The sequence below is a fragment of the Pseudoliparis swirei genome, chromosome 24 (genome assembly GCF_029220125.1).
Source record: "Pseudoliparis swirei isolate HS2019 ecotype Mariana Trench chromosome 24, NWPU_hadal_v1, whole genome shotgun sequence".
NCBI classification, from domain to species: Eukaryota; Metazoa; Chordata; class Actinopteri; order Perciformes; family Liparidae; genus Pseudoliparis; species Pseudoliparis swirei.
In genome coordinates, this window is record NC_079411.1 from 26,178,123 (window position 1) to 26,205,112 (window position 26,990).

The following is a 26,990-nucleotide window of genomic DNA, read 5'->3' on the forward strand; positions in this document are numbered from 1 at the left end:
TCAAGTGAAATTTAATTATAGATCAAGGAGCCCTTATGTGCACTATAACAACATATTTCTCCAACTGAAACAAAGCCGGCTGCCTCTTCTACAACGCCCATTTCTATCTGATCAGCACCATTCATTCCGCCACTTTGACAGGAATCTAATTAGACCAGAATATCAACATTAAAACACATATCTGCTCCCCCCTCCCTTCTCTCTCTCTCTCTCTCTTTGTTTCTCTGCTCTTCCCTACAGCTGGTGGGAGTAGGGTTTGTGGCCGCCCCTCCCCCAGCGTTTGAACAAGCCAATAAGAGAGCACGTCAGCAAAATAACCCTCCCTCCACAAACACACACACGCACACACACACACACCATCCCTCGTTTTCCGTACCACCCCATCCATCCCCTACCCCATCCCCCAGAGCCCTCTGCACCCCATCCCCCTTTCCTACCAACCCCTAACCCACTTACTCATCCTCCCTCCCTCACTCCCTCCCGCACGCCCACGAGACTTTCCACACCCTCCTATACTTTCTCACCCGTGTTCATCCTCCCCATAACTGCTCCCCAGTCCTTCATCAGTTTCCCACTCAACCTTTCTCCTGAACACCCTTTCTTCAGACTCCCTCCCCTTCATTACACCCTCTCTCGACATTTTTTCCCTTATCCGCATCTCTGTTGCCCCCCCCCCATCACCAACCCCCTCTCCTCCCCTCTTCTGTGGCCTTATCTGAAGAATATCGGTAGCACACTGGGTGAAAAATTGATCCTCCCCGCCTGTCTGTGGACGCTGCCACAGCGCATTAGCTTGTGTGTGATGTGTGCGCGCGCGCGCGCGCGTGTGTGTGTGTGTGTGTGTGTGTCTGTGTGTGCGTATAGGCTTGCTGCTTGCGGGAGAGGGGGTGGAGGAAGGAGGAGGAGTTATTTGCATATCATCAAAGTAGGGAAAGGGAGTGTAATGAGGAGAGAATGTGTGTGTGTGTGTGTGTGTGTGTGTGTGTGTGTGTGTGTGTGTGTGTGTGTGTGTGTGTATGTGTGTATTAGGATGAGTGTTGATGGGTTGGGTTTGAAGTGTGTGTGAAATGAGAGAACAAGACCAAGGGAATATAGTACGGGAGGTGAGATGGACTGGGATGAGTTTAGATTGTGTGTGTGTGTGTGTGTGTGTGTGTGTGTGTGTGAGGACATACAGATTGATATCATGCTTCCCTTCATATGCCATCCATCACACCCCTCACACACACAGACGATGCATAGAAAATCTGGAGTCATCATTCACACTAGTTTATGTCAGAGATATTAAATATGATGCCCATATCCTGATTTTGACAGGACATAACAAACAAGTACTCTCTCTCTCTCTCTCTCGCCTCACTCATTGCTATGCAACTATGAGAAATTGCCACGTTTTACCATCAGAGCATACTGACATGAGGACACATGCACAAACTTGTTCTATCCGTGAAAAATGTGGCTCGCGAGGAAAGCAAGAGGGTCACACAAGCAGACTCGCTCGTCTCGTTTAGCCTAGATGGTGAATATTTAATTAGGCCAATTTATTTTAGACGTGGGGTGAATAAACCTAATTTCTGTACCTCACTGTTTAATTTCTTTGTTGTGTTTTTTTTATTAGCTACTGTAAAAATGGCACGCAACTTTTGCTATCACAGAAAACTACTTCTGTTTTTTTTAATGCGAACTTTCAGCTCCAGAAGAAACAGCTGCAATGGGTAGCCTTGGTATTTGTAAATAAATAATTTAAAGCCCCTTTTAGCCTGCCTCTCTCTCTGCTATCCGCAGCTTCTGATTTACCAGGCTTTATAGTCGAGTACCGATCCGCGACGAATTCACACCGCCGAGTAAACTCGTGGTTCTGGAAATAAAGTGAACGCAAAATAACCGTAAAAAACACTTTCGAATATAGTTCCGTGTTATTTTCACCTCGGCGAACGTGTGGGAGAGCCGTGTGTTCAAATCAACTACAAACACTTTTAAAAAAAAATCTGGTATCGATTGGGCGCGCCTGGTGAAATCCGACTTGAGCGTTGACGGTCTGTCACATTTCACGCTGACACCAAGCGAACACTGGGCGCGCGCACACACGCACGCACACACACGTTGGCATACAGCAAACACTCACACGCTGGGCTCGCGGTATTATCGACAGATTCGAGTCGGGAGTACAGTCGAGGAGAGCACACCGCAGGTAAGGTGTTGGGGAAATAACTACTCGGTATGGGAAATTAAGCCCGTTTTTCAATGGCAGACTCAGAGGCGGGGTCATTCCTTAAGATCGTGTTAATTTTAGCCGTGGTTCTTTCTTTGTAATTTTAGCTTGGACCACTTTTGTGTGTGTGTGTGTGTGTGTGTGTGTGTATCTTTCTCCGTGTTCGCCCAGCTGGGAAAACATCACCGGGTCACCTTAACTCAATGAAATCTATCGCGAATAAGTTTCTTTAAAGCCTTTTTTTGTTCGGTTACTATTTATCAAGCGATTTAAAGGGATTCGAGGCGTGGGTGGCTAGCGACGGGGGTTTTCTCCGTGTTGGTCGGCGGAGGAGCGGCGGCGGTTGGTTGAGCCTGCCAAGCTAACGCTGGTAAACGACATTACGCATACTGGCTAAACAAGTTTAAATGGCTCTTAAAGTGGACAAAGTTGCGTTAAACTTTAGTTCGGGGTTTGAATCGGCTATGAGAAAGCTACCGAGCGTGCTAAGTCGGCTGTTGTAGGAATAATCGTAATGTGCGTTTACAAACGTTTTTTTCCCCTCTATGCTTCACCAGCGTTAGCATGTCCCCTCCGCGTTAGCATTATCGAGCTAACGCGTTCCGGGGACTCGCTGCTCCGGGGTTGTTGTGAGCTAACCGACATGTGAACCGCACGGGGGTCGGACGTTTACGACCCCCGGCGAAAGAGGCTCCTCGTCGGCTTACACCTTACTGTCAAAAACGGTCACAGTGGTGGTTCGTTAGGACGCGACATTGTGGACGTTGTTAGTAACGGACGACGTTGTTTTTTGACGTTACGTTTAGTTGCTGAACCAGTTTCTCGCTGTTTTTTTTATTTTTTACTAACGTTACTTGTAGACAAACTTCAAGGGAAGTGTGAGAGCGTTTACTTCAAAAGTTGGAAGACAAATGTGTTTTATAACGGCTTTTTTTTTTTTTTTTTTTTACCCGTGAAGTGTTTTAGTGCGAACACGGGAACCAAAGAGCTCAGTTTAACTCTCCAACTTTTGTCTTCGTGAACAGCGAATAAGAAGAAGAAAAAAAGCTCTTTCTGTGAGAGGAAGAGAGAGAAAAACTCAGGAGGAAAAAGAGGAAATCCCCCGAAAGGAAATGCCAATCGCAGCCACCGGACAGCCAACGACTCGGGAGCCTAGAGTTTGCCCCCGGCTGCCCTCCACCCCGGAGCCTGTCCCTAAAGGGGCTGATTTATTCGACGAGGCGGGGGCGGCGGAGTCGGCGGAGCGGACAGAGTACGGGGGCGCGGAGGGGGGCCGGGCACCGGGCTACAGCTACAGCCAGAGCGGCGCGAGGGGCTTCGCGCTGCCGGGATCCACCAGCGGCTCCCCGCCGCAGTCGCCGGTCGCGTCCTCCTCGTTTCTCTTCCACCCGCTCCACCCCCACCAAATGGCCATGGAGCCCCCCAGGACTCGATCGCGTTCTCGGTCTGGATATTACCAGCAGTACGGTGGCGGGAATGGCAGTGGAATTACCGGCAGTGGAGTCATGGGATCTAACCACCACCACCACCACCATCATCTCCACCAGCACCACCAGCAGCACCAGCAGCAACAGCAGCAACTACACCCACAGCAACACGGAGCCGGTTGCGCACCGTTTGGAGCTCACGGCAATCTCCCGGAGAACCAGCCGCGAGCCCCGGGAAGTAACGCCTCCCCCGGCATTCACCGGCTGCCTTCGGTTCCCGGAGCGCACCGCATCCCCGCGGAAGGTAAATGTCCACCGCTTGTCATTGTAAATGTGTAACTATACGTATACGTTGCGGTGGAAGTCTCGACCGATGGAGGTAAATCGAATTTTTCCCCTTTTCCATGCCGTGTTGAAGTGATGGATGTCGGGGTGTGAAATGCCCTGGGGATGTTTTCAGAGGCAAGTTGAGAGGAGCGGGCTGCCATGACAGAACAGGACCAGCGTGTGTGAACACATTTGTTGTATTCTAATAATGTGTGTGTGTGTGTGTGACAGAGCTGCAGTACGGCTGTGGTGCACATATAGTAGGTACATTAACAGCAGTAATGTAGTCCGTGATGTGGACTCAAATTGCTGTGAATAGTTGGTTTCCCAGATCGTTTTTCTCAACACAATGTCTTTTGGGTAAACTACACACACATTGATGTGACTAGGAAACAGGCCGTGCAGTGTGAACAGGCTAGTCTTTCTCTTAACTTGTACAGTTCAGCGCTGTCACCTGTACTTGAGAAAACAGGCACACCTCATATATTTCTTTTCTATTCATGCTCCTGTATAGCTGTTTTCACATCCTAAAATCACAAGACTAAATCTTCCACCGTCCTTACTTTGGACAATGTCATGTTTTATGAAAAAGGATGCCAATGGCCTCTATAGAAAGCGGTGTTTGTACAGTCCTGAGAAAAAAAGGCTATTTCCAGGGTTCGATAAGTTTTGGAAAAGGGTTAAATCTACATTGGTTGAATAAAACCTGAAGGCCGCTCGCTGCATTTGCAGTAGAGCGAGAGAAAGAGGGGGCCATGTTTCGCGTGTCTTCTGTGGTGCTTTGGGGAATATTTCTTTATTGTTCTTTTTAAAAAATACAAAAAGTAACAATGTAAAGATGTTTTTGTTTGTTTGTTGCATTCGTTATGTACGAATCATAACACAGATTAGTTGTTGAGATTAACCTTTTTAAGGATTATTGCCCAAACAAACAGTATTTAACACAGACTATATACATTTGGCGGATTCATGTACCAACAGTATTCTGTTTACATTTAGAATAACTACTCTTACTCATTTTACATGATAACTTAAACATACACTGTCATTTTGCTCAGTAAGCAACTCGTGCTGTAACTTAGTCACTTCAGCTGTTTATCTTTGGTTTTGGCCACATAATTCAACTACACAGGGAAATATATTTAATTTAATGTACGCAACAATATTTGACCAGACTTACAGCGCTTATGTTTTTGTCTGTGCCGTCTCAAAAGGTCCCTGCATGCATGTCCACCACAGACTGAGCAACTGTGGGCTGGGACACCTTAATGTATGTTTGTGGACTTTAAGGGAAATCATGAAGCTCTATGTTTTGTATATCTGTGCTAGAAAGGGACATCGGGAAGGTAAAAAGCGAGCGGTGAAGTAGCCTTCTGCAGAATTCATCAGGCCGCCGTGACCTACCACCCGCACTCTGTCACCGTGGCCTGGCCGTGATGGAGGACAGCACCAATCAACGGGTAGAATGACTGGATTGTATTTCCATCCAAATGGATTTCGATCCGGAGGGGTCGGCACTGGCTAGAGATTCCACCGACACTCATTATCTGGATTAATTTCAATGAGACCTGGAAAAACAGGCATAAAAGAACAGTAATATAGAAAAGAAATCTAGGTATTTATGCGTGTATGAATTGGTATCTATCCTTTTTTATTTTTTATCTGTAAGTGATACAAACGCTAACGTCTGACACGGAGCGAAAGCGATGAAACTGTCGCTGCAAAAGTAAAGCGGTTGCTTTTAATTTAGAAATACAAACAAACGGATTCCATTAGCTTTTTATTTTATTGAGTGCAATTTGCATTAAACTTGGCCAGAGGAGGCCTCCAGGGCGAAGCTACAGTTGAATGTTCTCTTCTCCACGAGCGAAGCAGCTGGCCAGCCGGACACGACACACCTTCCTTTATTATTATTAGACCCACTTTCCATTTCCAGAAGAGGCCCTGCTTGTTGGGAGAGAGATGGAGAGATCCTCAGTCCATTCTCCTTCTGCTAGTCACCTGCGTTCGGCATGAAAGATAATGATATCCTGTTCTCTTCAAACCCTCTTTCTCTCTCTCTCTCTTTCTCTCTCTCCCTTTCCCCCTTTCTCTCTCTGTGTGTGTGTCTCTCTCTCTTTCCCTCTCTCTCTCTGTGTCTCTGTCTCTCTCTCTTTCCCTCGCTCTCTCTCTCTCTCTCTCTCTGTGTGTGTCTCTCTCTCTCTCCCTTTCCCTCTCTCTCTCTGTGTCTCTTTCCCTCGCTCTCTCTCCCTTTCCCTCCCTCGCTCTCTCTCTCTTTCCCTCGCGCTCTCTCTCCCTTATCCTCTTTCTCTCTCTGTGTGTGTCTCTCTCTTTCCCTCTCTCTCTCTCTCGCTCTCTCTCTCCCTTTCCCTCTTTCTCTCTCTGTGTGTGTCTCTGTCTCTCTCTCTCTCTCTCTCTCTCTCTCTCTCTGTGTCTCTCTCCCTCTCTCTCTGTAGTAGTCCTTTCTGAAACTTCTGGTTTCTTTGTGCCTCGTTCTTTCATGCCCGTTATCTTCAGTTTGTAGCGCTCTCATTGTCTTTTTGTCATTCTATCTCATTTAGCATTTACACCACTTGTGCGTAACATTTTAGGACGTTAACGTGTCTAATGAGGTAAATAAATAAATAAGAGAGCCCACTTGTGCAAAATGTACAGGAGAAGCACCGACATGTAGACGCACTTGAGCTGAGGTTCCCACCGAATGCCAAATGGCTCTATGTGGATAAATCATCCTCTGTAGCCGTTGCTATTCTATCCTTCCCCACCTTTGTCACAGCCTGTCGTCTCTTAGCCACAGCCCCCCCCCTCCCCTTTGGATCAGTCCAACCCTTTCTGCACCCCTCCGGTCCATTTGCTCCGGCCTCCTCCCATTTGACTAATGGAGGGATCGTTTTAATGGATTGCCCAAAGCAGCAGAGGGGCAGACGCTAGTGCCACTCTACCTTCACCCCCTCCATCAATCTGCCAGCAACAGAGGTGGAAACATGCACTCCTGTTTCTGTATTATTATACTTTCATTTGTCTTGTCTCCAGGCAACCCCCCCCCCTTACAGGTTTGAAGAGAAACTCTTCTTTCACTTGCATCGAACCAAGTCGCAGGGGGTTCCCCCGCTCTCCTCGTGTCGCTCCAAATAAACAACAAAGCAGACGCGTTGGTAAGCAAGAGAGGATTCCCTGGGGGGGGGGGGCTGAGAGGGGGAGAGAGGGAGAGAGGGAGAGGGGCTGAGAGGGAGGGAGAGGGGCTGAGAGAGGGAGAGAGGGGCTGAGAGGGAGAGGGGCTGAGAGGGAGAGAGAGAGAGAGGGAGAGAGAGGTGGAGAGAGGGAGAGAGGAGCTGAGAGTGAGAGGGAGGGAGGGAGGAGAGGAGGCTGAGAGGGGAGAGAGGCTGAGAGGGGGAGAGGGAGAGAGAGGTCTGAGAGGAGAGGGAGGAGAGGCTGAGAGGAGGGAGAGGGGGAGAGGGGCTGAGAGAGCGAGAGAGGTGGAGAGAGGGAGGGAGAGGGAGGGAGAGAGGTGGAGAGGGAGAGGGGCTGAGAGGGAGAGAGAGAGGAGCTGAGAGTGAGGGAGGGAGAGGAGAGAGGGAGAGGGCTGAGAGAGAGGCTGAGAGAGAGGGAGAGGGGAGAGGCTGAGAGGAGGGAGGGAGGGAGAGAGGGGAGAGAGAGGGAGAGAGAGAGAGGTGGAGAGGGGGAGAGAGGCTGAGAGGGGGAGAGGGAGAGAGAGAGGGGCTGAGAGAGAGGGAGAGAGAGAGGTGGAGAGGGAGAGGGGCTGAGAGAGAGCGAGAGAGAGGTGGGGAGAGGTCGAGAGGGGGAGAGGGAGGGAGAGAGGGGCTGAGGGGCTGAGGGGCTGAGAGGGGGAGAGAGGTGGAGAGGGAGAGAGGGGCTGAGAGATGGGCTGAGGGGGGGAGGGAGAGAGCTTGATGGACGTGGCTCGATTGTGTCATGGGTGCACATCCCTGTTTCCCATGTCTGCTGGACTCTTTCACATCCTCTCTATAACTGGACTTTATATTATTATGATGCCACAACTGATGCCATGGTTACCTGCGGCAGGACTGAACCTAAAAGACGATTCAGTTACAGATAATAACAAGCACGCCTTTTCTTTAAGCTTAGTTTATACTCGCTGTCGTAAACGACGCAGTCGCCGACGTCGCTTTGTTGTGCTCCTCCTGGATTTGTGTAACAAATAGTTCACTGGAGGAAACAAAGCTCTATTTACATGTCCAGTGATTATACAAAGACGGCCAGTGAAATGCTTTCATCATGCAGGTCGTATGTAGAAATGCATTAACGTAGAACATGAATACGAGTTGACGGATAAGTCCAATCCCTCCTCGTGATCGTGGAGGTTGACGTGATGCTTTTGGCTGGTTACACCGACATAGGTGTCACCATATAGGTGTTTTATAGGTGTAACCAGCTGCTCGTGCATATAGGTGTTTTATAGGTGTAACTGCAGTCTGAGGGCATGTCTGTGTCCCTGTAAACAACGCTTTCCTCGCTCACGCTTTCATTTTGAACTCCAGTTTCTTTGTGTTGCAATATCTGTCTCAAAAGTTTGCATCTTCAGCATTTTTGTATATTTTTTTCTTCTGCATTTCAACATAACGTGTTTGTGCTTCCCTATATCAACTTCTTGTAATAATGTACACTTTTTTTTTTCATCCCCCAGTGGGGGAATTCTTCTGTGTTTAACTCATCCTTAGTTATTAAGGGTGAAGCAACTGTGGGGGCGGTTCAGTGCCTTGCTCAAGGACAACAATTGTTTTGTCTACTTACAGAAAGAAAACTTGCTTTTAAATGTCACAATTTGGCAAAACGTTGAGTTTTTAGCAGATGCTGACAATATCGGTCTTTTTAAAACATTTTCTCACAGTCCGCATGTACCTGTTGCACAAAAAAAGCCACCGTGTGTGTCTTTTATTGTGGTAAGATTGTCTGATCCCGGTGGGTTGATGGCTCAGTCTGTGTTGAGATTCATGATGGAAGATAATATGCAATATGAAATATGTCCTGCGAGTCCGTCTCTGCCTCCCCGTGCGTTACCGTCCCTCCTCTAATGCTCCGGCTCAGCTGGCTTCTGTCTTTCAGTGGGGAATCGGGAAGGGAGGGAGATTGTTAGGAGAGAAGGAGTGAGAACAAATAAGGTGTGTGTGTGTCTTTAGTTGCTCCCTGGGTGGGCCTGGAGCAGGAACAGGATTGTCAGAAGCATATGCATACATGCAGAATAAGCCAAACGCATATTTGAATGGAAAATATTTCGTGTGCGTTTTGCAGTCGTGACTCACGACAAAGAAAGAAACACGTTTATTGACGCACAACCAATATGTGTTTGGCTTTCTCAGGCTAAATATAGGCGGTTACGTGTAAACGAGTTAAAGCCACAAATTATATAAATTGGCGGCGACCCAGAAAGGGTCTCTGGAGCTCACAGGCTTTCCTTCAGTAGAACAAAATGCACAGTGTGTTGTTGTTTTTTTGCGGTGCTGTGTGAATCAAGCCGGTTGCGATTGGTTGGTTTAGGAAGTATATCGGACAGTATTGCATTTATTTAGTTCCTTATTGTATTTTATATACTTTTTAGGTTTGAGGAAAAACGGTTTTGTGTCTCGTTTTCTTTGCTTTCTCATTTTGGCCCAAGCAATCCCATAATAACGTCACAATCAAGTATGCCGAGTGGGAAGACCTGCGCATATATATAAATAAAAATATATATAAATAAATAATATATATATATGCAATATATATATAAATGCAATATTTATCCATATATATATATATTATTAATATATAGTTTTTAAGACTAGAGAAGAAGTGCATGATTGAGGAGCAACCTCTTGCAGCCGTAACACAACAGAGGGAGAGATGATGAGAGATAATGAGGACGGAACAATAAATAGATGGAGGGGGGATGGATGGATGAAGTGGGAGAGGTAAAATCAGTACCATTTCTAAATGTACACACACACACACTGAAGCTTGCCATCAGGCCCGTGTGAAGCGGCGTTGGGCAGGTAATGGGTGGGCAGACGTCGCACGCACGCCTCATCCTAAACGTGTACGCCGGCTTGTTACTCGGCTTTACACTCGGGTGTGAAGTGTGCTGTGACATGTGTTCACAAGGAGGGGTGATGTGAGAGGTGTGTGTGTTACACGTATGCCTGGCTGAAATTGTCTTTCTGTATGTAAATTGGTTACAAGTTCTGCAGCAGTCGACAATGTCGCCGTCCATTTTCCAATTTGTTTCCGTTCAGCTGGTGCATTTTTTCCCTCCTTCTTTTTTCTTTTTTTCGTAAGCCTGTCACTTATCGTCTTCTCCATCCCGCCACTTATTCGTTTCACCCGCTCTCCCCCAGTGTTCTTCTGCTTGTGACACGAGAAAGGGGGGGGGAAGTTTAATGGAGGAAAAGTCTGCAAGCGGAGAGGCCGAGGGAGATCACGGGAAGAGATGGAGCGATACGGAAGGCAAGGAAATGTGGACGCTGTGAGATAAAGAAGTGGGGGAGTATATGGGGGAGAGGGGAGAGAGAGAGAGAGACAGGCCGCCAGATAGGGAAATGGATCGGTGGCAGGGAGGAGGGATGGTGATGAAGTGATGGAGGAGGAGGAGGTGCTAGGAGAGTGTCTGCGCTGAGTGCAGATGGGAGAGAGGGATGAGGAAGGGAGGGAGAGGTGGAGGAAATGGATAGAAATAGCTGATGCACTCTGAGGCGTACAGAAAATCAATAGCAGTCAAGAGGGGAAGCCACAACCCCCTCTCTCTGCGACTGCTGTCTCTGCCTCCAGTCGCCTTCCTTACCCCCCCCCCCCCTACACTCTTTATCTTTTCCCATCTCTTGTTTCCTCCTTTCATGTACATTTTTTCCATCGTTGTCCTCTTCTGTAGCGCCACTTTGCCTTTTTTATTCTTGTTCGCCACATATTCTTCCCTGGTTGTTTTCTCTCTACAATCATTTTTATTTCAGCATTCAATTTTTTTTTCTACATTTCTATCGCGCTCCACTCTTACACCACCCGCAACTTTGTCACTTCAGAAGCAGCATCACACTCTTTTCTTTCAGTGAAGATGGCGGAGTGCTAAGTCTGTGAGACGTGTAAAGTTTATTGCTCTTTTAAAACATTTTTTATTTTTTTTTACTCGTTGAAGTCCAAACATGTGATTTCGTCGGGTTTGAATAATACACCATAAATAAAAGTCCTGCTCACAATCGCAACCCGTTTTCTATACGAGCAAAATCAATCACACTTTTATTTGAGACTCGCAGTCCAGATGGAACAAAACATTAAAATAGAATAAAATACACACAAAATCACACGGAAAATACATAGAACTACGAATGCTTCATAGACGGCTGCACCGATGAACTCTTACAGGAGTTACTGGACATGTGTGTGTGTGTGTGTGTGATATTCACGTAATAGCCCCTATTCGCATTTTCTAAAATCGTCCTAGAGATGCAGGAGAATAACTTGTCTCCCCCCCCACAGTGAACAATGGACAACGCTCCCCGGCTGCTCGGCCCGAGTGAAGAAACTAAATCGCGTGTCGGTCCAACAGTCAACATTATGTCATCCAAACATTTGAAACCTGTTGGGTAGCCTCCGTGTTGTCGCTCCGGAGCGACTCCGGCTGAATGACTCGTCTCTGACTCGATCCGCCGTCTCCGACAATTTGCAAGTGAGCCCATATTCAGGGAGCTGGATTTATTTGCGTTTGCCTTTTGTGACGCTTGAATGAGCGTCGGACAGAGACGCTTTAAACGAGCCGAGTCCCACGAACGCATCACCAGCACTCGGTGAAAACAGACCCTTTTTTTTTAGCCCACTACAGGGTTCGTACGGTCATGGAAAACCTGGAAAAGTCATGGAATTTTTAAAATGGTAATTTCCAGGCCTGGGAAAGTCCTGGAAAAAACTTCAATCATAAAAGTTTTGAAAAAGTCATGGAAATGTGTTATAATCACATCATTTACGCTGAGTTTAACATAATTAATATGTTTTTTAAAGAAAGACGCTCAAAATATAAGCCAGCGATAGCTCTCAATACGCAACATTTTCTAAATTTTTCATGTTTATACCGAGATTTCAGTTTGGTCATGGACATTTGGTTTAAAGTCCTGGAAATCCATTGGTCAAAATGTGTAAGAACCCTGTCACTAATGTGAGCTTTATTTAACTCGATCCATTAATTTTTTTAAAGGTTGGAGAGGAAATATGAATTAAGGAATTCAGTTGTGAAAACCTCTCTCCCAGTCTCGTCTCTCTCTCCCAGTCTCGTCTCTCTCTCCCAGTCTCTTCTCTCTCTCCCAGTCTCTTCTCTCTCTCCCAGTCTCTTCTCTCTCTCCCAGTCTTGTTTCTCTCTCCCAGTCTCGTTTCTCTCTCCCAGTCTCGTCTCTCTCTCCCAGTCTCGTCTCTCTCTCCCAGTCTCTTCTCTCTCTCCCAGTCTCTTCTCTCTCTCCCAGTCTCTTCTCTCTTCTCTTTGTTGTCAATGACAGCTTCTCTTCAAAGAAGGAGACTGTGAGCAGGAGAGATCCCACTAACGGCAGCCGAGGGGTTAAAAAAAGAAAAAAGCTCTTTTTTTCTTCTTCCAAAAAGTCCTTCTAGCGTCTCTTCCCTTCCGGCTCGGCGCTCTTCGTATCTAACGTGAAGGTATAGACTTGTCTGGAGTGCCCTTGGGAGTGCGTACCCTCGGTGGACCGCCGCCACCATCTGTGGTCGAGGACGTCCCCGGCTAAACGCCACGGCGACGGCGGGCAAAACAAAACCCCGGATGAACGGAAAAGACGATACAAAGATGAAAGGACTGTGGCAAAACAAAGGAGTGAAGGTCTGAGCCGTGATGCAGGCGGCGGGATCATCGTCTTCACTAATCCAGGATTACTGTGTGTGTGTCATGTGTTTTGTCACTTTTGTGCCGTACACATGGTCAGTACCGCGTCTCACAAACATGTTGTCATTGAATAGGAACAATAACAACAAAAGGATTAAACGCACTGTGTAGATTAAGAGGAGTCTCCCCGCACGAAGTCTATCAATGTCAACACAAGGCATTGTCAACATTGGTAAAATAACACACACACACACACACCACAACTCATTGGTCAATACTTTGAGTGTAAATATGCAGATACACATCATTGTTTGGTTTAAATGGAATTGCTTTAAAAAATGTATCATTAACTTGATTTAAATAGTTGAGTAATCGTTGCCAGTGTGTGAAAGTCCCACATTTCTGGCAATTATTGGAGTTAGGGTTACATAATATAATTTTATCCTGATGTATTTGACATACAACATAATCAAAAAAATCTCCCACAAGACCGAACGTGTGAACATTAGACGGGTTGTTTATAAAATGTTGAACACGCAGGAGCAAGTAAAGCATATTTCTGAATGTGTAGAAAACAAAGACGTGAGGCCTGTGCCGACTCACTGTGACCTTGTGCTGACTCAGTGACCTTGTGCTGACTCACTGTGACCTTGTGCTGTCTCACTGACCTTGTGCTGTCTCACTGACCTTGTGCTGACTCACTGTGACCTTGTGCCGTCTCACTGACCTTGTGCCGACTCACTGTGACCTTGTGCTGTCTCACTGACCTTGTGCTGACTCACTGACCTTGTGCTGTCTCACTGACCTTGTGCTGACTCACTGTGACCTTGTGCCGTCTCACTGTGACCTTGTGCCGTCTCACTGTGACCTTGTGCTGTCTCACTGACCTTGTGCTGACTCACTGTGACCTTGTGCTGTCTCACTGACCTTGTGCTGACTCACTGTGACCTTGTGCCGTCTCACTGTGACCTTGTGCCGACTCACTGTGACCTTGTGCTGACTCACTGTGACCTTGTGCTGTCTCACTGACCTTGTGCTGACTCTGTGACCTTGTGCTCCCTAGGGTACAGTGTGGGAGCAGGAAAAACACCTTAGCACATAAGCACATACATCTTAAACATAAATTGCAACGAGTAGGAAGGGGGAGGGAGATAAGCCAAAGACTGGGTGATCTAAGCCCAGCCATTGGGGCAGGAGGTGACCAGCACCGACAAGCAGCCAGCCCGGTCCTTCAGCCATTACAGCGCCGATCACAGGCCCGTCCTGTCACACTGGGGGCGAAGCAGGCGAGGCGTGGGATGGGGAGGGGTAGTGAATGCATTTCAGTGTATGTTAAGTTCGTAAGCGTGGCCTGTTATGTCGTCCTCCCCAGGCCACAACAGACAAAGTTCTCAGTCCATAAGATGGTCGTTGCCATGGAGATAGCCTTGAAGGGTCCTGGGAGAAAACAACCACAGGTGTCTGTGGATAGGGGAAGGAATGAGAGATTCTCGTTTCAGTGATCTTCGGGAGTTGTTGTTCCAGTAACGGCCTTGGCCAAGGCCCGTCCTGGTAAGGGAGCAAAGCAGATAAGATTGGGATTGTTTGGTCTTCCAGTAGCTGCATTTCAATTTTGCGCAACCACTATTCCTCCATCTTCCTCCCGCTTCCCAATAGGATTTCAAATCGATCCACTTTCATTTGCAGAGTCAGCTTCTCCACGATGTTATCATTCTGGCGGTTTAATGCCACAGTCTGAGTGCCAACAACTCTACCCAACGTCAATCATGTCGGGCAGCCTTAGGGGCTTTTACAGCTGTCACCGTTTCCTTAATTTTCCGATAAGCCAGGGCAGCGCCAAATCCAAACAGCAGAAATCCTGTAATCATAGTTCCGAATAGGTAGATGTCTTCACGTCCTCCACGGAGAGTGGTGCTGAGCACAAGACCCGCCACGCCCAGCGTCCATCGTGTATCCAGCAACATTCGTCCCAGCAGGACAGGCAGGTTCCCCGAACCCGAGCTTCGTCGAGAAGATGGTGTCAGTGCGTTTAAGGACCAGTTGATTACGTCCATGGTTTTTAGTTCGAAGAGCGATGCGTAGAGAGTCTCTCCAGTATAGAGACAGACAAGACATGACGAGAGAAGCCAAGCAGGGAAGGTCATGGGAAGGGGGGGGGAGAGAAAAAATGCGACCGCCTTCGGAGAGAGCCAGAGAGAAGTGTGCCTTTTGTGCGTTTGCCTTTTGTGACGCTTGAATGAGCGTCGGACAGAGACGCTTTAAACGAGCCGAGTCCCACGAACGCATCACCAGCACTCGGTGAAAACAGACCCTTTTTTTTTAGCCCACTACAGGGTTTCGTACGGTCATGGAAAACCTGGAAAAGTCATGGCATTTTTAAAATGGTAATTTCCAGGCCTGGGAAAGTCCTGGAAAAAACTTCAATCATAAAAGTTTTGAAAAAGTCATGGAAATGTGTTATAATCACATCATTTACGCTGAGTTTAACATAATTAATATGTTTTTTAAAGAAAGACGCTCAAAATATAAGCCAGCGATAGCTCTCAATACGCAACATTTTCTACATTTTTCATGTTTATACCGAGATTTCAGTTTGGTCATGGACATTTGGTTTAAAGTCCTGGAAATCCATTGGTCAAAATGTGTAAGAACCCTGTCACTAATGTGAACTTTATTTAACTCGATCCATTAATTTTTTTTAAAGGTTGGAGAGGAAATATGAATTAAGGAATTCAGTTGTGAAAACCTCTCTCCCAGTCTCGTCTCTCTCTCCCAGTCTCGTCTCTCTCTCCCAGTCTCTTCTCTCTCTCCCAGTCTCGTCTCTCTCTCCCAGTCTCGTCTCTCTCTCCCAGTCTCTTCTCTCTCTCCCAGTCTCGTCTCTCTCTCCCAGTCTCTTCTCTCTCTCCCAGTCTCTTCTCTCTCTCCCAGTCTCTTCTCTCTCTCCCAGTCTCTTCTCTCTCTCTCTCCCAGTCTCGTCTCTCTCTCCCAGTCTCGTCTCTCTCTCCCAGTCTCTTCTCTCTCTCCCAGTCTGTTCTCTCTCTCCCAGTCTGTTCTCTCTCTCCCAGTCTGTTCTCTCTCTCCCAGTCTCGTCTCTCTCTCCCAGTCTCTTCTCTCTCTCCCAGTCTCGTCTCTCTCTCCCAGTCTCGTCTCTCTCTCCCAGTCTCTTCTCTCTCTCCCAGTCTCGTCTCTCTCTCCCAGTCTCTTCTCTCTCTCTCTCCCAGTCTCTTCTCTCTCTTCCAGTCTCGTCTCTCTCTCCCAGTCTCTTCTCTCTCTCCCAGTCTGTTCTCTCTCTCCCAGTCTCGTCTCTCTCTCCCAGTCTCGTCTCTCTCTCCCAGTCTCTTCACCCTCTCCCAGTCTCTTCTCTCTCTTCCAGTCTCGTCTCCTCTCCCAGTCTCTCTCTCTCTTCCAGTCTCTTCTCTCTCCCAGTCTCGTCTCTCTCCCAGTCTCGTCTCTCTCTCCCAGTCTCTTCTCTCTCTCCCAGTCTCTTCTCTCTCTCCCAGTCTCTTCACCCTCTCCCAGTCTCTTCTCTCTCTTCCAGTCTCGTCTCTCTCTCCCAGTCTTGTCTCTCTCTCCCAGTCTCGTCTCTCTCTCCCAGTCTCTTCTCTCTCTCCCAGTCTCGTCTCTCTCTCCCAGTCTCGTCTCTCTCCCAGTCTCGTCTCTCTCTCCCAGTCTCTGTCTCTCTCCCAGTCTCTTCACCCTCTCCCAGTCTCGTCTCTCTCTCCCAGTCTCGTCTCTCTCTCCCAGTCTCGTCTCTCTCTCCCAGTCTCGTCTCTCTCTCCCAGTCTCTTCACCCTCTCCCAGTCTCTTCTCTCTCTCCCAGTCTCGTCTCTCTCTCCCAGTCTCGTCTCTCTCTCCCAGTCTCTTCACCCTCTTCCAGTCTTGTCTCTCTCTCCCAGTCTCTTCTCTCTCTCCCAGTCTCGTCTCTCTCTCCCAGTCTCTTCACCCTCTCCCAGTCTCTTCACCCTCTCCCAGTCTCTTCACCCTCTCCCAGTCTCGTCTCTCTCTCCCAGTCTCTTCTCTCTCTTCCAGTCTCTTCTCTCTCTCCCAGTCTCGTCTCTCTCTTCCAGTCTCGTCTCTCTCTTCCAGTCTCGTCTCTCTCTTCCAGTCTCGTCTCTCTCTTCCAGTCTCGTCTCTCTCTCCCAGTCTCGTCTCTCTCTCCCAGTCTCGTCTCTCTCTCCCAGTCTCTCTCTCTCCCAGTCTCGTCTCTCTCCCAGTCTCGTCTCTCTCTCCCAGTCTCGTCTCTCTCTCCCAGTCTCGTCTCTCTCTCCCAGTCTCTTCACCCTCTCCCAGTCTCTTCTCTCTCTTCCAGTCTCGTCTCTCTCTCCCAGTCTCGTCTCTCTCTCCCAGTCTCTTCTCTCTCTCCCAGTCTCTTCTCTCTCTCCCAGTCTCTTCTCTCTCTCCCAGTCTCTTCACCCTCTCCCAGTCTCTTCTCTCTCTTCCAGTCTCGTCTCTCTCTCCCAGTCTCGTCTCTCTCTCCCAGTCTCTTCTCTCTCTCCCAGTCTCTTCTCTCTCTCCCAGTCTCTTCACCCTCTCTTCCAGTCTCGTCTCTCTCTCCCAGTCTCGTCTCTCTCTCCCAGTCTCTTCTCTCTCTCCCAGTCTCGTCTCTCTCTCCCAGTCTCGTCTCCCTCTCCCAGTCTCTTCTCTCTCTCCCAGTCTCTTCTCTCTCTCCCAGTCTCGTCTCTCTCTCCCAGTCTCGTCTCTCTCTCCCAGTCTCTTCACCCTCTTCCAGTCTTGTCTCTCTCTCCCAGTCTCTTCTCTCTCTCCCAGTCTCGTCTCTCTCTCCCAGTCTCTTCTCTCTCTTCCAGTCTCTTCTCTCTCTCCCAGTCTCTTCACCCTCTTCCAGTCTTGTCTCTCTCTCCCAGTCTCTTCTCTCTCTCCCAGTCTCGTCTCTCTCTCCCAGTCTCTTCACCCTCTCCCAGTCTCTTCACCCTCTCCCAGTCTCGTCTCTCTCTCCCAGTCTCGTCTCTCTCTCCCAGTCTCGTCTCTCTCTCCCAGTCTCTTCTCTCTCTTCCAGTCTCTTCTCTCTCTCCCAGTCTCGTCTCTCTCACCCAGTCTCGTCTCTCTCTTCCAGTCTCGTCTCTCTCTTCCAGTCTCGTCTCTCTCCCAGTCTCGCTCTCTCTCCCAGTCTCGCCTCTCTCTCCCAGTCTCGTCTCTCTCTCCCAGTCTCTCTCTCCCAGTCTCTTCACCTCTCCCAGTCTCTTCTCTCTTCCAGTCTCGTCTCTCTCTCCCAGTCTCGTCTCTCTCTCCCAGTCTCTTCTCTCTCTCCCAGTCTCTTCTCTCTCCCAGTCTCTTCACCTCTCCCAGTCTCTTCTCTCTCTTCCAGTCTCGTCTCTCTCCCAGTCTCGTCTCTCTCTCCCAGTCTCTTCTCTCTCCCAGTCTCTTCTCTCTCCCAGTCTCTTCACCTCTCTTCCAGTCTCGTCTCTCTCCCAGTCTCTCTCTCCCAGTCTCGTCTCTCTCCCAGTCTCGTCTCTCTCTCCCAGTCTCGTCTCTCTCTCCCAGTCTCGTCTCTCTCTCCCAGTCTCTTCTCTCTCTCCCAGTCTCTCTCTCTCTCTCTCTCTCTCTCTCCCAGTCTCGTCTCTCTCTCCCAGTCTCGTCTCTCTCTCCCAGTCTCGTCTCTCTCTCCCAGTCTCGTCTCTCTCTCCCAGTCTCGTCTCTCTCTCCCAGTCTCGTCTCTCTCCCAGTCTCTTCTCTCTTCTCTTTGTTGTCAATGACAGCTTCTCTTCAAAGAAGGAGACTGTGAGCAGGAGAGATCCCACTAACGGCAGCCGAGGGGTTAAAAAAAAAAAAAAAGCTCTTTTTTTCTTCTTCCAAAAAGTCCTTCTAGCGTCTCTTCCCTTCCGGCTCGACGCTCTTCGTATCTAACGTGAAGGTATAGACTTGTCTGGAGTGCCCTTGGGAGCGTGCCCTCGGTGGACCGCCGCCACCATCTGTGGTCGAGGACGTCCCGGCTAACGCCACGCGACGGCGGGCAAAACAAAACCCGGATGAACGGAAAAGACGATACAAAGATGAAAGGACTGTGGCAAAACAAAGGAGTGAAGGTCTGAGCCGTGATGCAGGCGGCGGGATCATCGTCTTCACTAATCCAGGATTACTGTGTGTGTGTCATGTGTTTTGTCACTTTTGTGCCGTACACATGGTCAGTACCGCGTCTCACAAACATGTTGTCATTGAATAGGAACAATAACAACAAAAGGATTAAACGCACTGTGTAGATTAAGAGGAGTCTCCCCGCACGAAGCCTATCAATGTCAACACAAGGCATTGTCAACATTGGTAAAATAACACACACACACACACACACACCACAACTCATTGGTCAATACTTTTAGTGTAAATATGCAGATACACATCATTGTTTGGTTTAAATGGAATTGCTTTAAGAAATGTATCATTAACTTGATTTAAATTGTTGAGTAATTGTTGCCAGTGTGTGAAAGTCCCACATTTCTGGCAATTATTGGGGTTAGGGTTACATAATATAATTTTATCCTGATGTATTTGACATACAACATAATCAAAAAAATCTCCCACAAGAACGAACGTGTGAACATTAGACGGGTTGTTTATTAAATGTTGAACACGCAGGAGCAAGTAAAGCATATTTCTGAATGTGTAGAAAACAAAGACGTGAGGCCTGTGCCGACTCACTGTGACCTTGTGCTGACTCAGTGACCTTGTGCTGACTCACTGTGACCTTGTGCTGTCTCACTGACCTTGTGCCGTCTCACTGACCTTGTGCTGACTCACTGACCTTGTGCTGTCTCACAGACCTTGTGCTGTCTCACTGACCTTGTGCCGTCTCACTGACCTTGTGCCGACTCACTGTGACCTTGTGCTGACTCACTGTGACCTTGTGCTGTCTCACAGACCTTGTGCCGTATCACTGACCTTGTGCTGTCTCACTGACCTTGTGCTGTCTCACTGACCTTGTGCCGACTCACTGTGACCTTGTGCTGTCTCACTGACCTTGTGCTGACTCACTGTGACCTTGTGCTGACTCACTGTGACCTTGTGCTGACTCACTGTGACCTTGTGCTGACTCACTGACCTTGTGCTGTCTCACTGACCTTGTGCTGTCTCACTGACCTTGTGCCGACTCACTGTGACCTTGTGCTGTCTCACTGTGACCTTGTGCTGTCTCACTGACCTTGTGCTGACTCGCTGTGACCTTGTGCTGACTCGCTGTGACCTTGTGCCGACTCACTGTGACCTTGTGCCGACTCACTGTGACCTTGGGCTGACTCACTGTGACCTTGTGTTGTTCTTTTATCTTCTCTGTAGGAGCTTCTGGCGGATCCTACCTCTGCCACCCCGATCATGCATATGGAGAGGAGAGCGATAAGGTAACTACACATTACAGAGAATACCTTCATGTGTTACAGAAGTACACTGCTGTGCAGCCTGATTGAGATCATGGGATTCCTATATTAGATTATGTTTTCTCTCAGCTGGGTGAAGGACTGACACACACACACAATCAGATGTGTGTGTGTGTGTGGTCTAAAAGTGTTGTAGCCAGTAAACCTCACTGGAATTATTGTCGGTGCCGCTGTGGTCACGGACTCTCGTAACTATGACCGTTGACTCATTGTGATTATGGAAAATCCACCGTTAAAAAAATTCTTATTTTAATAACATTTTGTCCAATACCAAGTACAACACAGATGCATATGAAGGCGGAACAATGTGATCCACCAATCAGGCAACTTTTAGAGTTATAAAGTAAAAGAGAAATGTATTATTTTAATGAAACTAAGTAAGTCTCATCTATTTAAAAAAACAAACCCGTAGCATTTGGGTTGAATATGGGATCATTTAGTTGAAGCTTTGAGCTCAGACACTTTATGCTCATCAGTATGTCATGTTTTAACTTGTTATACTTTTTAACAGGAGTACCTCAACTCTGCTTTACAAATGCTGAAGTATAAAAGTATGTGTATATAGAATTATTCACGCTCAGAGAGCCGGCTGGAGAAATGTAAAGGGTGCTGGTTTGTTGTCTAAGTACATTCCTAACGTGTGACACACACGTTTTTGTTTTGATTTTAAAGGCCGTTGTCGGAGCCGACCATGCTTTTAGCCGTTTACTGATCATCTGTTGTGGAAACGTCAGCTGATCACTGAAGGATACTGCCGCGCGTCCTTCATAAAATGTCTACAAAAATGGGAGAAACTATAAATTTACATTTACAGGGAAGAACATGAAACTGTTAAATCTTTGAACTCATCATTTCAGTCTATTTCCACGTCAATGATGGAAACGCATGAAGTTCAGATGAGTTTAAAAGTGAACATGAGCACTTAAGTCACTTAGAGTCATCGCCACAAGCGAAGACTTGTTTTTGAGAAGCCAGAGGAGGAGGAGAAGAGGGGAGGCAGGATGCAGGATGCTGCGGAAGGTGTTGCAGAAAAAGCTTGGAGGGAGGGAGGGAGGGAGGGAGGGAGGGAGGGAGGCAGGCAGGCCGAAAACAGGGAGGGGGTATTGCTAATGATCTTGGCTCCAGCTGTGGGACTTGGTTGGAGTGAGGGAAGGGGAAGGAGGGGGAGAAGGACTGAGGGGGGAGGAAGGGAGGAACAGTGGCAGAGGAAACAAAATGGGCTTTGAAAATCTTGTTGATGGAAAGAAAATAAGTGTGGGGGGGGGGGAGGGAGGAGGGAGGGAGGGAGGGAGGAGAAGTGTTTGAGTGTCAGTGGAAGCAAATATTAATGAAGCCGTGAAAGGCAAATGAGCATATTTGCTCAGTGAAACATTTCTGGGGCACGAAAGCTGGAAAAAAAAGGAAACTTGGGCTCCGGTGTGTGTCCTAGGTGTGTGTCCTAGGTGTGTGTCCTAGGTGTGTGTCCTAGGTGAGTGTTCTGCACTCAATCTGTGGGCCTCTTCTTTATTTTGGTTCCCAGCATTGACAGCAAAGCTACGACAGCTGCTGGCCTCAGTTACTGTGTGTGTGTGTGTGTGTGTGTCTGTGTGTGTGTGTCTTTTCTTCTTCATTATTCTGGTTTTACTGCAAACATGTTTGTACGAAAGTGTGTGTGTGTGTATAAGTTAACAACAACCACTTTATTGGAACATAAGGCCACGTTGAGGCATATTGCTTGAGCACGTACACACACACACACACACACACACTCCTTTGTCTGACACTGCTCTCCTCCCACTAACGCGTGTAGACAGGCCCATCAAACTTTCATACTAATGGGCAATACTCTGCATGTGTTACGGACAGTGTGTGTGTGTATTTGTGTGTGTGTCCTGTCTTAAGAACTTCTTGTCGCGTCCACTCCGATTTTAGGCCGGGGTCTCAGGACAGGACCAGACGGAGGAAAAGGAGGGAGGGAGGAAGAGTGGTACAGCTTATCTGATGGAAGGAAAAGGGGGGGGGAGGAGGTGTGTGTGTGTGTGTGTGTGTGTGTGTGTGTGGGTGTCGGGCTTGGGATGGAGAAAGATGGCTTAGACATGAAAATGGGCACAGTCGATGTCCCGAGGGTGTTGGTGTTGGGGCTAGGCTGGTGCAGTGGTTGTGGGGTGTCGGTAAGAAGGGGGAGGGGGTAAGAGGGGGGGTGGGGTTGTGATTAGAGCAGAGAGGGGTGGGGGTGGATCACTGGTGTCCTCAAGCATGTCTAGATATAGAATGTGCCTTCCATGTCACTTTTGATCCCATAACACGCTAACATGGCTTTATTTAATTATGCATTTGATTACTTTGTTTCATTTACCAAAAGGAATATATATATATATATTTATAATGTATATATATTTTATTATATATAATATTGATATATTTATAATGTATTTATTTATTTATATATTTTATTTTTATAATATATATATATATTATATAAAGCACATGTTACATATGTATAAATATTGTATATATATATAATCATTTTATATTTATATGTGTGTATATATGATTTTTATATTAGGATTGTGTATATTTCATTTAATGTGCAGAGGTCTTCTGTAACAACCAAATTGTGTTGGAACATTACAAAGTGTCTGTCTGTTCGTGATGCAGCCTTTTGAGAGATCTTAATTCATAGGAGAAATACCTCCCCAATGTCTCCATACGTACTGCTTTAATTTGAATTTCAGGGCGGACTCCTCCGCCACAGCCCGGGTCACCCCCCCCCCCTCTGCCACCGAACAATCAAAACAGCTGCCTGTCAAAAGAACGAATATCATTACTTCTAGAGATTGAGAGAACGGCATCCTGGGAAATTAGTTTTTGAACTCTGGGAATGACTCTGGGTTTCATCCGGACGGGACCGACCTGCTGACGCACCACGGAAAACATCTGATCCGAAACCCGTCCGGCCCAAACGTGTTTTGTCGTTAAGGGTCCGGTGCGCCCCGAGGCTCCGCCCAGCCGCTCGTCTCCCTCCTCCGCCTCTTCTTCCATTGTCCATCCTTCTCTCCAGCCCTCCGCTCATCACGCGCTCCTCTCTGCCGTCGGTTCGGCTGCGCTCCGCCCCACGGTCCCAACACATTTCGTTTCACGCATTTGTGAGAAGAAAAAGAAGAAGCGGCGTCTTGCTTCCAAAGAGCTTCAAACGCTTTTTTGTTCTTCACGGGTTGTAGAACTCAAACAGTGGCAGCTGCCCGTGTGCGAGTGAGTGAGTGAGTGAGTGTGTGTGTGTGAGTGTGTGTGTGAATTTGCGCATGTCTGCAGGCATTTCCATAACCGTGTCTCTGCAGCCTGCTCTCCAGCTGTTTCCTGTTAGCTATCACACTGCTCTCAAGGTTGCTGAGCTCTGTGTGTGTGTGTGTGTGTGTGTGTTTTTAAAAAGAAAAGTCGCAGCCGCTGAGTCATTTTTATCACACTTTAACAACGTGTTTCCCCACAAAGAAAGAGGGGAGCTGGAAGTGGGGATCAAGTAAGGTGTGTGTGTCTCTGTGGCTGTGTGTGTGTGTGGCTGGCTCTGTGTGTGTGTGTGGCTCTGTGTGTGTGTGTGTGTGTCTCTCTCTGTGGCTGTGTGTGTGTGTGGCTCTGTGTGTGAGAGCGGACACACGAGCGTGTGTGTTCTTGCCGGTGAGAGTCACCGGTTGGCTGGAGGTGACTCTCAGATCCCAGTCGGTAGAGTTCCTGACGGCTGCTGACAACACGTTCAGCTCTCTGTGTGTCACGACTTCTATTTGTTGAGCTCTCTCCCAGAAGTGTGTGTGAGTGACTCACACATCGGATTGTGAGAATTCCCTTTCACTCCAAGAGGAAGTGACTTTGTACCCTCAGGGCTGGTGGGGCAATATGGATATACACACACACTCACTCACACACACACACACACACACATACTCTGGATGATACAGGAAATGCCATGAGTCACAAAGGAGCGTAGTGTCCATGCAGCCGTATGGATTGGAGGACTGCTAAGCATCGTGAAATTGATTTGATACACTCATCCTCTCTCCCCTCCGCAGAGCGAGGAAAGCCCCAGTCCAAAGCGCCAGAGGCTGTCCAGTCAGTCTGTCCTGGAGCAGCTGACCTCCTCCGCCCCCCCGCCGTCTCCCCCCATCCGCCCCTGGGAGTCAGGACCCCCGAGTCGAAGGCCGCCCCACCCCCACTACCAGGAGCGATGCCTCACTCCCGCTCGGAACAGGCGCAGGTACGTTTGATTATCTTCGCGCCTGCGACTCTGGTGTCAAACGCGAGGCCCGCGGGCCAAATCGGGCCCGCCGCGTCATTTTACGTGGCCCCCGACGGCTCGAAAGACACGCGATCACCTTTTCTTGAAGAAATGCAAGAAAAATATCCCGTGCTTTTATTTTGAAGGTTTCAAATTAAATGGATTTATGTTGGAATATTAGAGGAATTTTCTTATGTACAATATTTCTACACAAATAAAAGATAATCAAATGCAAAGAGTTATTTAACTTAACGTTCGGGAGTAGTTTATGTGTTTATGTGATGCCGACGTGGCCCTCGGTCAAAATGAGTTTAGTGAACGGAGACTCCTAAATGTAAAAACCGTCCCTCCTTTCCTCGCCTCCTAGCCCGCCAGCGAGGCGTCAGCGCGGCCGCCTCGCCAGACCCACCCGCCACCTGCCGCCCCATCACCACCCCTCCACCCAAGGCCCGGCGCCGTCGGAGCACCAGGACGAGAACTACCACCACAACCCCCATCCCCCCACGCACCAGGCGTACCCGCCGCCGCCGCCGCCGCACACGCCCGGCGTCTACGGTCCGCCCCTCGCCGCCGGAGGAGGCGGGACGGGATTGGAGGAGCCCCGAGCTTTCCACCCGCCCACCTTGTCGCCGCGGCTACTGCACCCGGCCGCCCACCATCACCACCTTCACCACCATCATCCGCAGCATCAGCATCACGCAGCGCAGCAGCAGGGGGCCATGGTCCTGGACCTGCACGAACAGGTGAGCCTCAAACACACTGTGTGTGTGTGTGTGTGTGTCTTCACTAGATTATGGGTCAACATTCACTTCCTTTCGGTTTCAATGTGCATTTTTTCACACTTTTTTGTAGCTCTGTCGGTGGCAAAATTGCCTAAAATTCTGGCCTAGTTTTTTTTTTTTAAAGTGTGAATATAATGCTGTGGACATGACCTGGGCTGAGTGGCAGCATATTAACCAGTGTGTGTGTGTGTGTGTTCTCCCCCAGCTGCAGCAGGCCAGTCTCCCAGTGTCCTACACGGTGACCCCAGTTCCTCCTCACAGCCTGGCAGCGCCCATGTGCACCGGGCAGCACCTCCCCCCCACCTGTTCCTCACAAGTCCCCGCCTGCAGCGTGGTGTTCAGCACGGGACAACACTACCACCCGGTGAGAGGAACACGTGTGTGTGGGTTTGATGAGTCACGAGAAAGTACACTTTGTGCTGTACAGCCTCTCTCCTTCATGACTCGAGTAAAAGACAATGCAGAGCACACAAAAAGGAACAAAATACGGGAAAGAGCTGCAGGTCCAAAGTGGTTTGTTGATCTTTTAGGCCCTCTGCTGCCACCTTGTGGCCAGACTTGGTATTGTATAATCCCAACACTCATAACGTGTCTCTCTCCCTTTCTTCCAGATGCTCCAGGCTTGTTCAATGCAGCATCTGCCCGTGCCCTACGCCTTTCCCTCGCTGCTGTCCAGTGACCCTCAGTTCCTGCTTCCCCACCCGCCCCACCTCTCCCACCACCCGCCCCACCTCCCCCACCACCCGCCCCACCTCCCCACGCCCGGACAGTTCCTGCCCTTCCAGGCGCAACAGCCGCGCTCGGTACGTGAAAGAATTGACGATTCGTGGTTAATCTGGTGTTTATTTACATGAACTCATCGCGCCGTGCTTTCAAAAAATGTGCAACAGAAGCACTTTGGTATTAAAAACTTTATAAAACTAAAAAAACAGTCCCGGCTAGTCAACACCTTTTGGTAAAGTTATCGCCCCGTGGTAAAACTCGTTATCGTGATCGATGACTCGGCGTGTTTTCCCCCAACAGCCTTTACAGAGGATCGAAAACGAGGTGGACATTCTGGGAGAGCAGCTCTCGGTCGGCGGAGGCTTCAGCTACGCCCACCACCAGCCGCCCGCCGCCCTGCCGCCCTCCACGCCGCTCCAGTTCCTCTCGCACCACGACCCCCTGTCGCACGAGCTCTTCACGGTGGTGAGAGCCTCCGTCTGGTTGGATGTAGTCGATTCCTATTGGCAGCATTTTTCGGGTGGAGAAATTAATTAAATTTCTTCCCTCCTTCACAGCCCTATCCCCACTTCATGCCTCGCCGATTCACAAGCCGGCGTTACCGCTCCCCGCAGGCCGTGCCCCCGTCGCCCTACCACCCCAGCTTCCTGCCTTACTTCCTGTAAGTGTTTTCTAACGTTCTCGATTTTTACGTCTGAACTACACGGAGGATATTTTCCGGTAGATTTGAGTTTCTTGGACGTGTGGCTACAATCATTCCCCCACCGCATGCAGGTCTATGCTTCCCGTGCCTCCGAACGTGGCGCCCACTATCAACCTGGAGCTGGACGTGGACGATGGAGAGGTTGAGAACTACGAGGTACGATGCCGGAAAAAAAAGTTCCTCGTAGTTTTTAAGCCTGGAATGGAGAGAATCCGTTTTCTACCTGCTTTTTAATTATTTCAACCTTTGCCAACGTCTAATCTTTTTTGCGTTTCTTGTGGAACCTTCAGGCCCTGCTGAACCTCGCCGAGCGCCTCGGGGAGGCCAAGCCCCGCGGCCTCACGAAGGCCGACATCGAGCAGCT

At 48.7% G+C, this 26,990-nt stretch overlaps 1 protein-coding gene across 1 annotated transcript in view; it reads left to right on the plus strand.

The window, feature by feature from the left end:
- Positions 1–2,119: 2,119 nt before the first annotated feature.
- The window catches only part of rnf38 (ring finger protein 38), a 26,475-nt gene continuing 1,604 nt past the window's right edge, over positions 2,120–26,990 (plus strand). The window contains exons 1-11 of the mRNA XM_056410157.1: positions 2,120–2,191; positions 3,238–3,943; positions 20,075–20,136; positions 24,213–24,397; positions 24,786–25,161; positions 25,406–25,564; positions 25,812–26,003; positions 26,224–26,388; positions 26,481–26,584; positions 26,698–26,782; positions 26,917–26,990. The exon at positions 26,917–26,990 is cut by the window's right edge and continues 48 nt beyond it. Coding sequence (XP_056266132.1) covers positions 3,325–3,943; positions 20,075–20,136; positions 24,213–24,397; positions 24,786–25,161; positions 25,406–25,564; positions 25,812–26,003; positions 26,224–26,388; positions 26,481–26,584; positions 26,698–26,782; positions 26,917–26,990 — 2,021 coding nt within the window. The 5' untranslated portion in view covers positions 2,120–2,191; positions 3,238–3,324. The remainder of the gene's footprint in view (positions 2,192–3,237; positions 3,944–20,074; positions 20,137–24,212; positions 24,398–24,785; positions 25,162–25,405; positions 25,565–25,811; positions 26,004–26,223; positions 26,389–26,480; positions 26,585–26,697; positions 26,783–26,916) is intronic.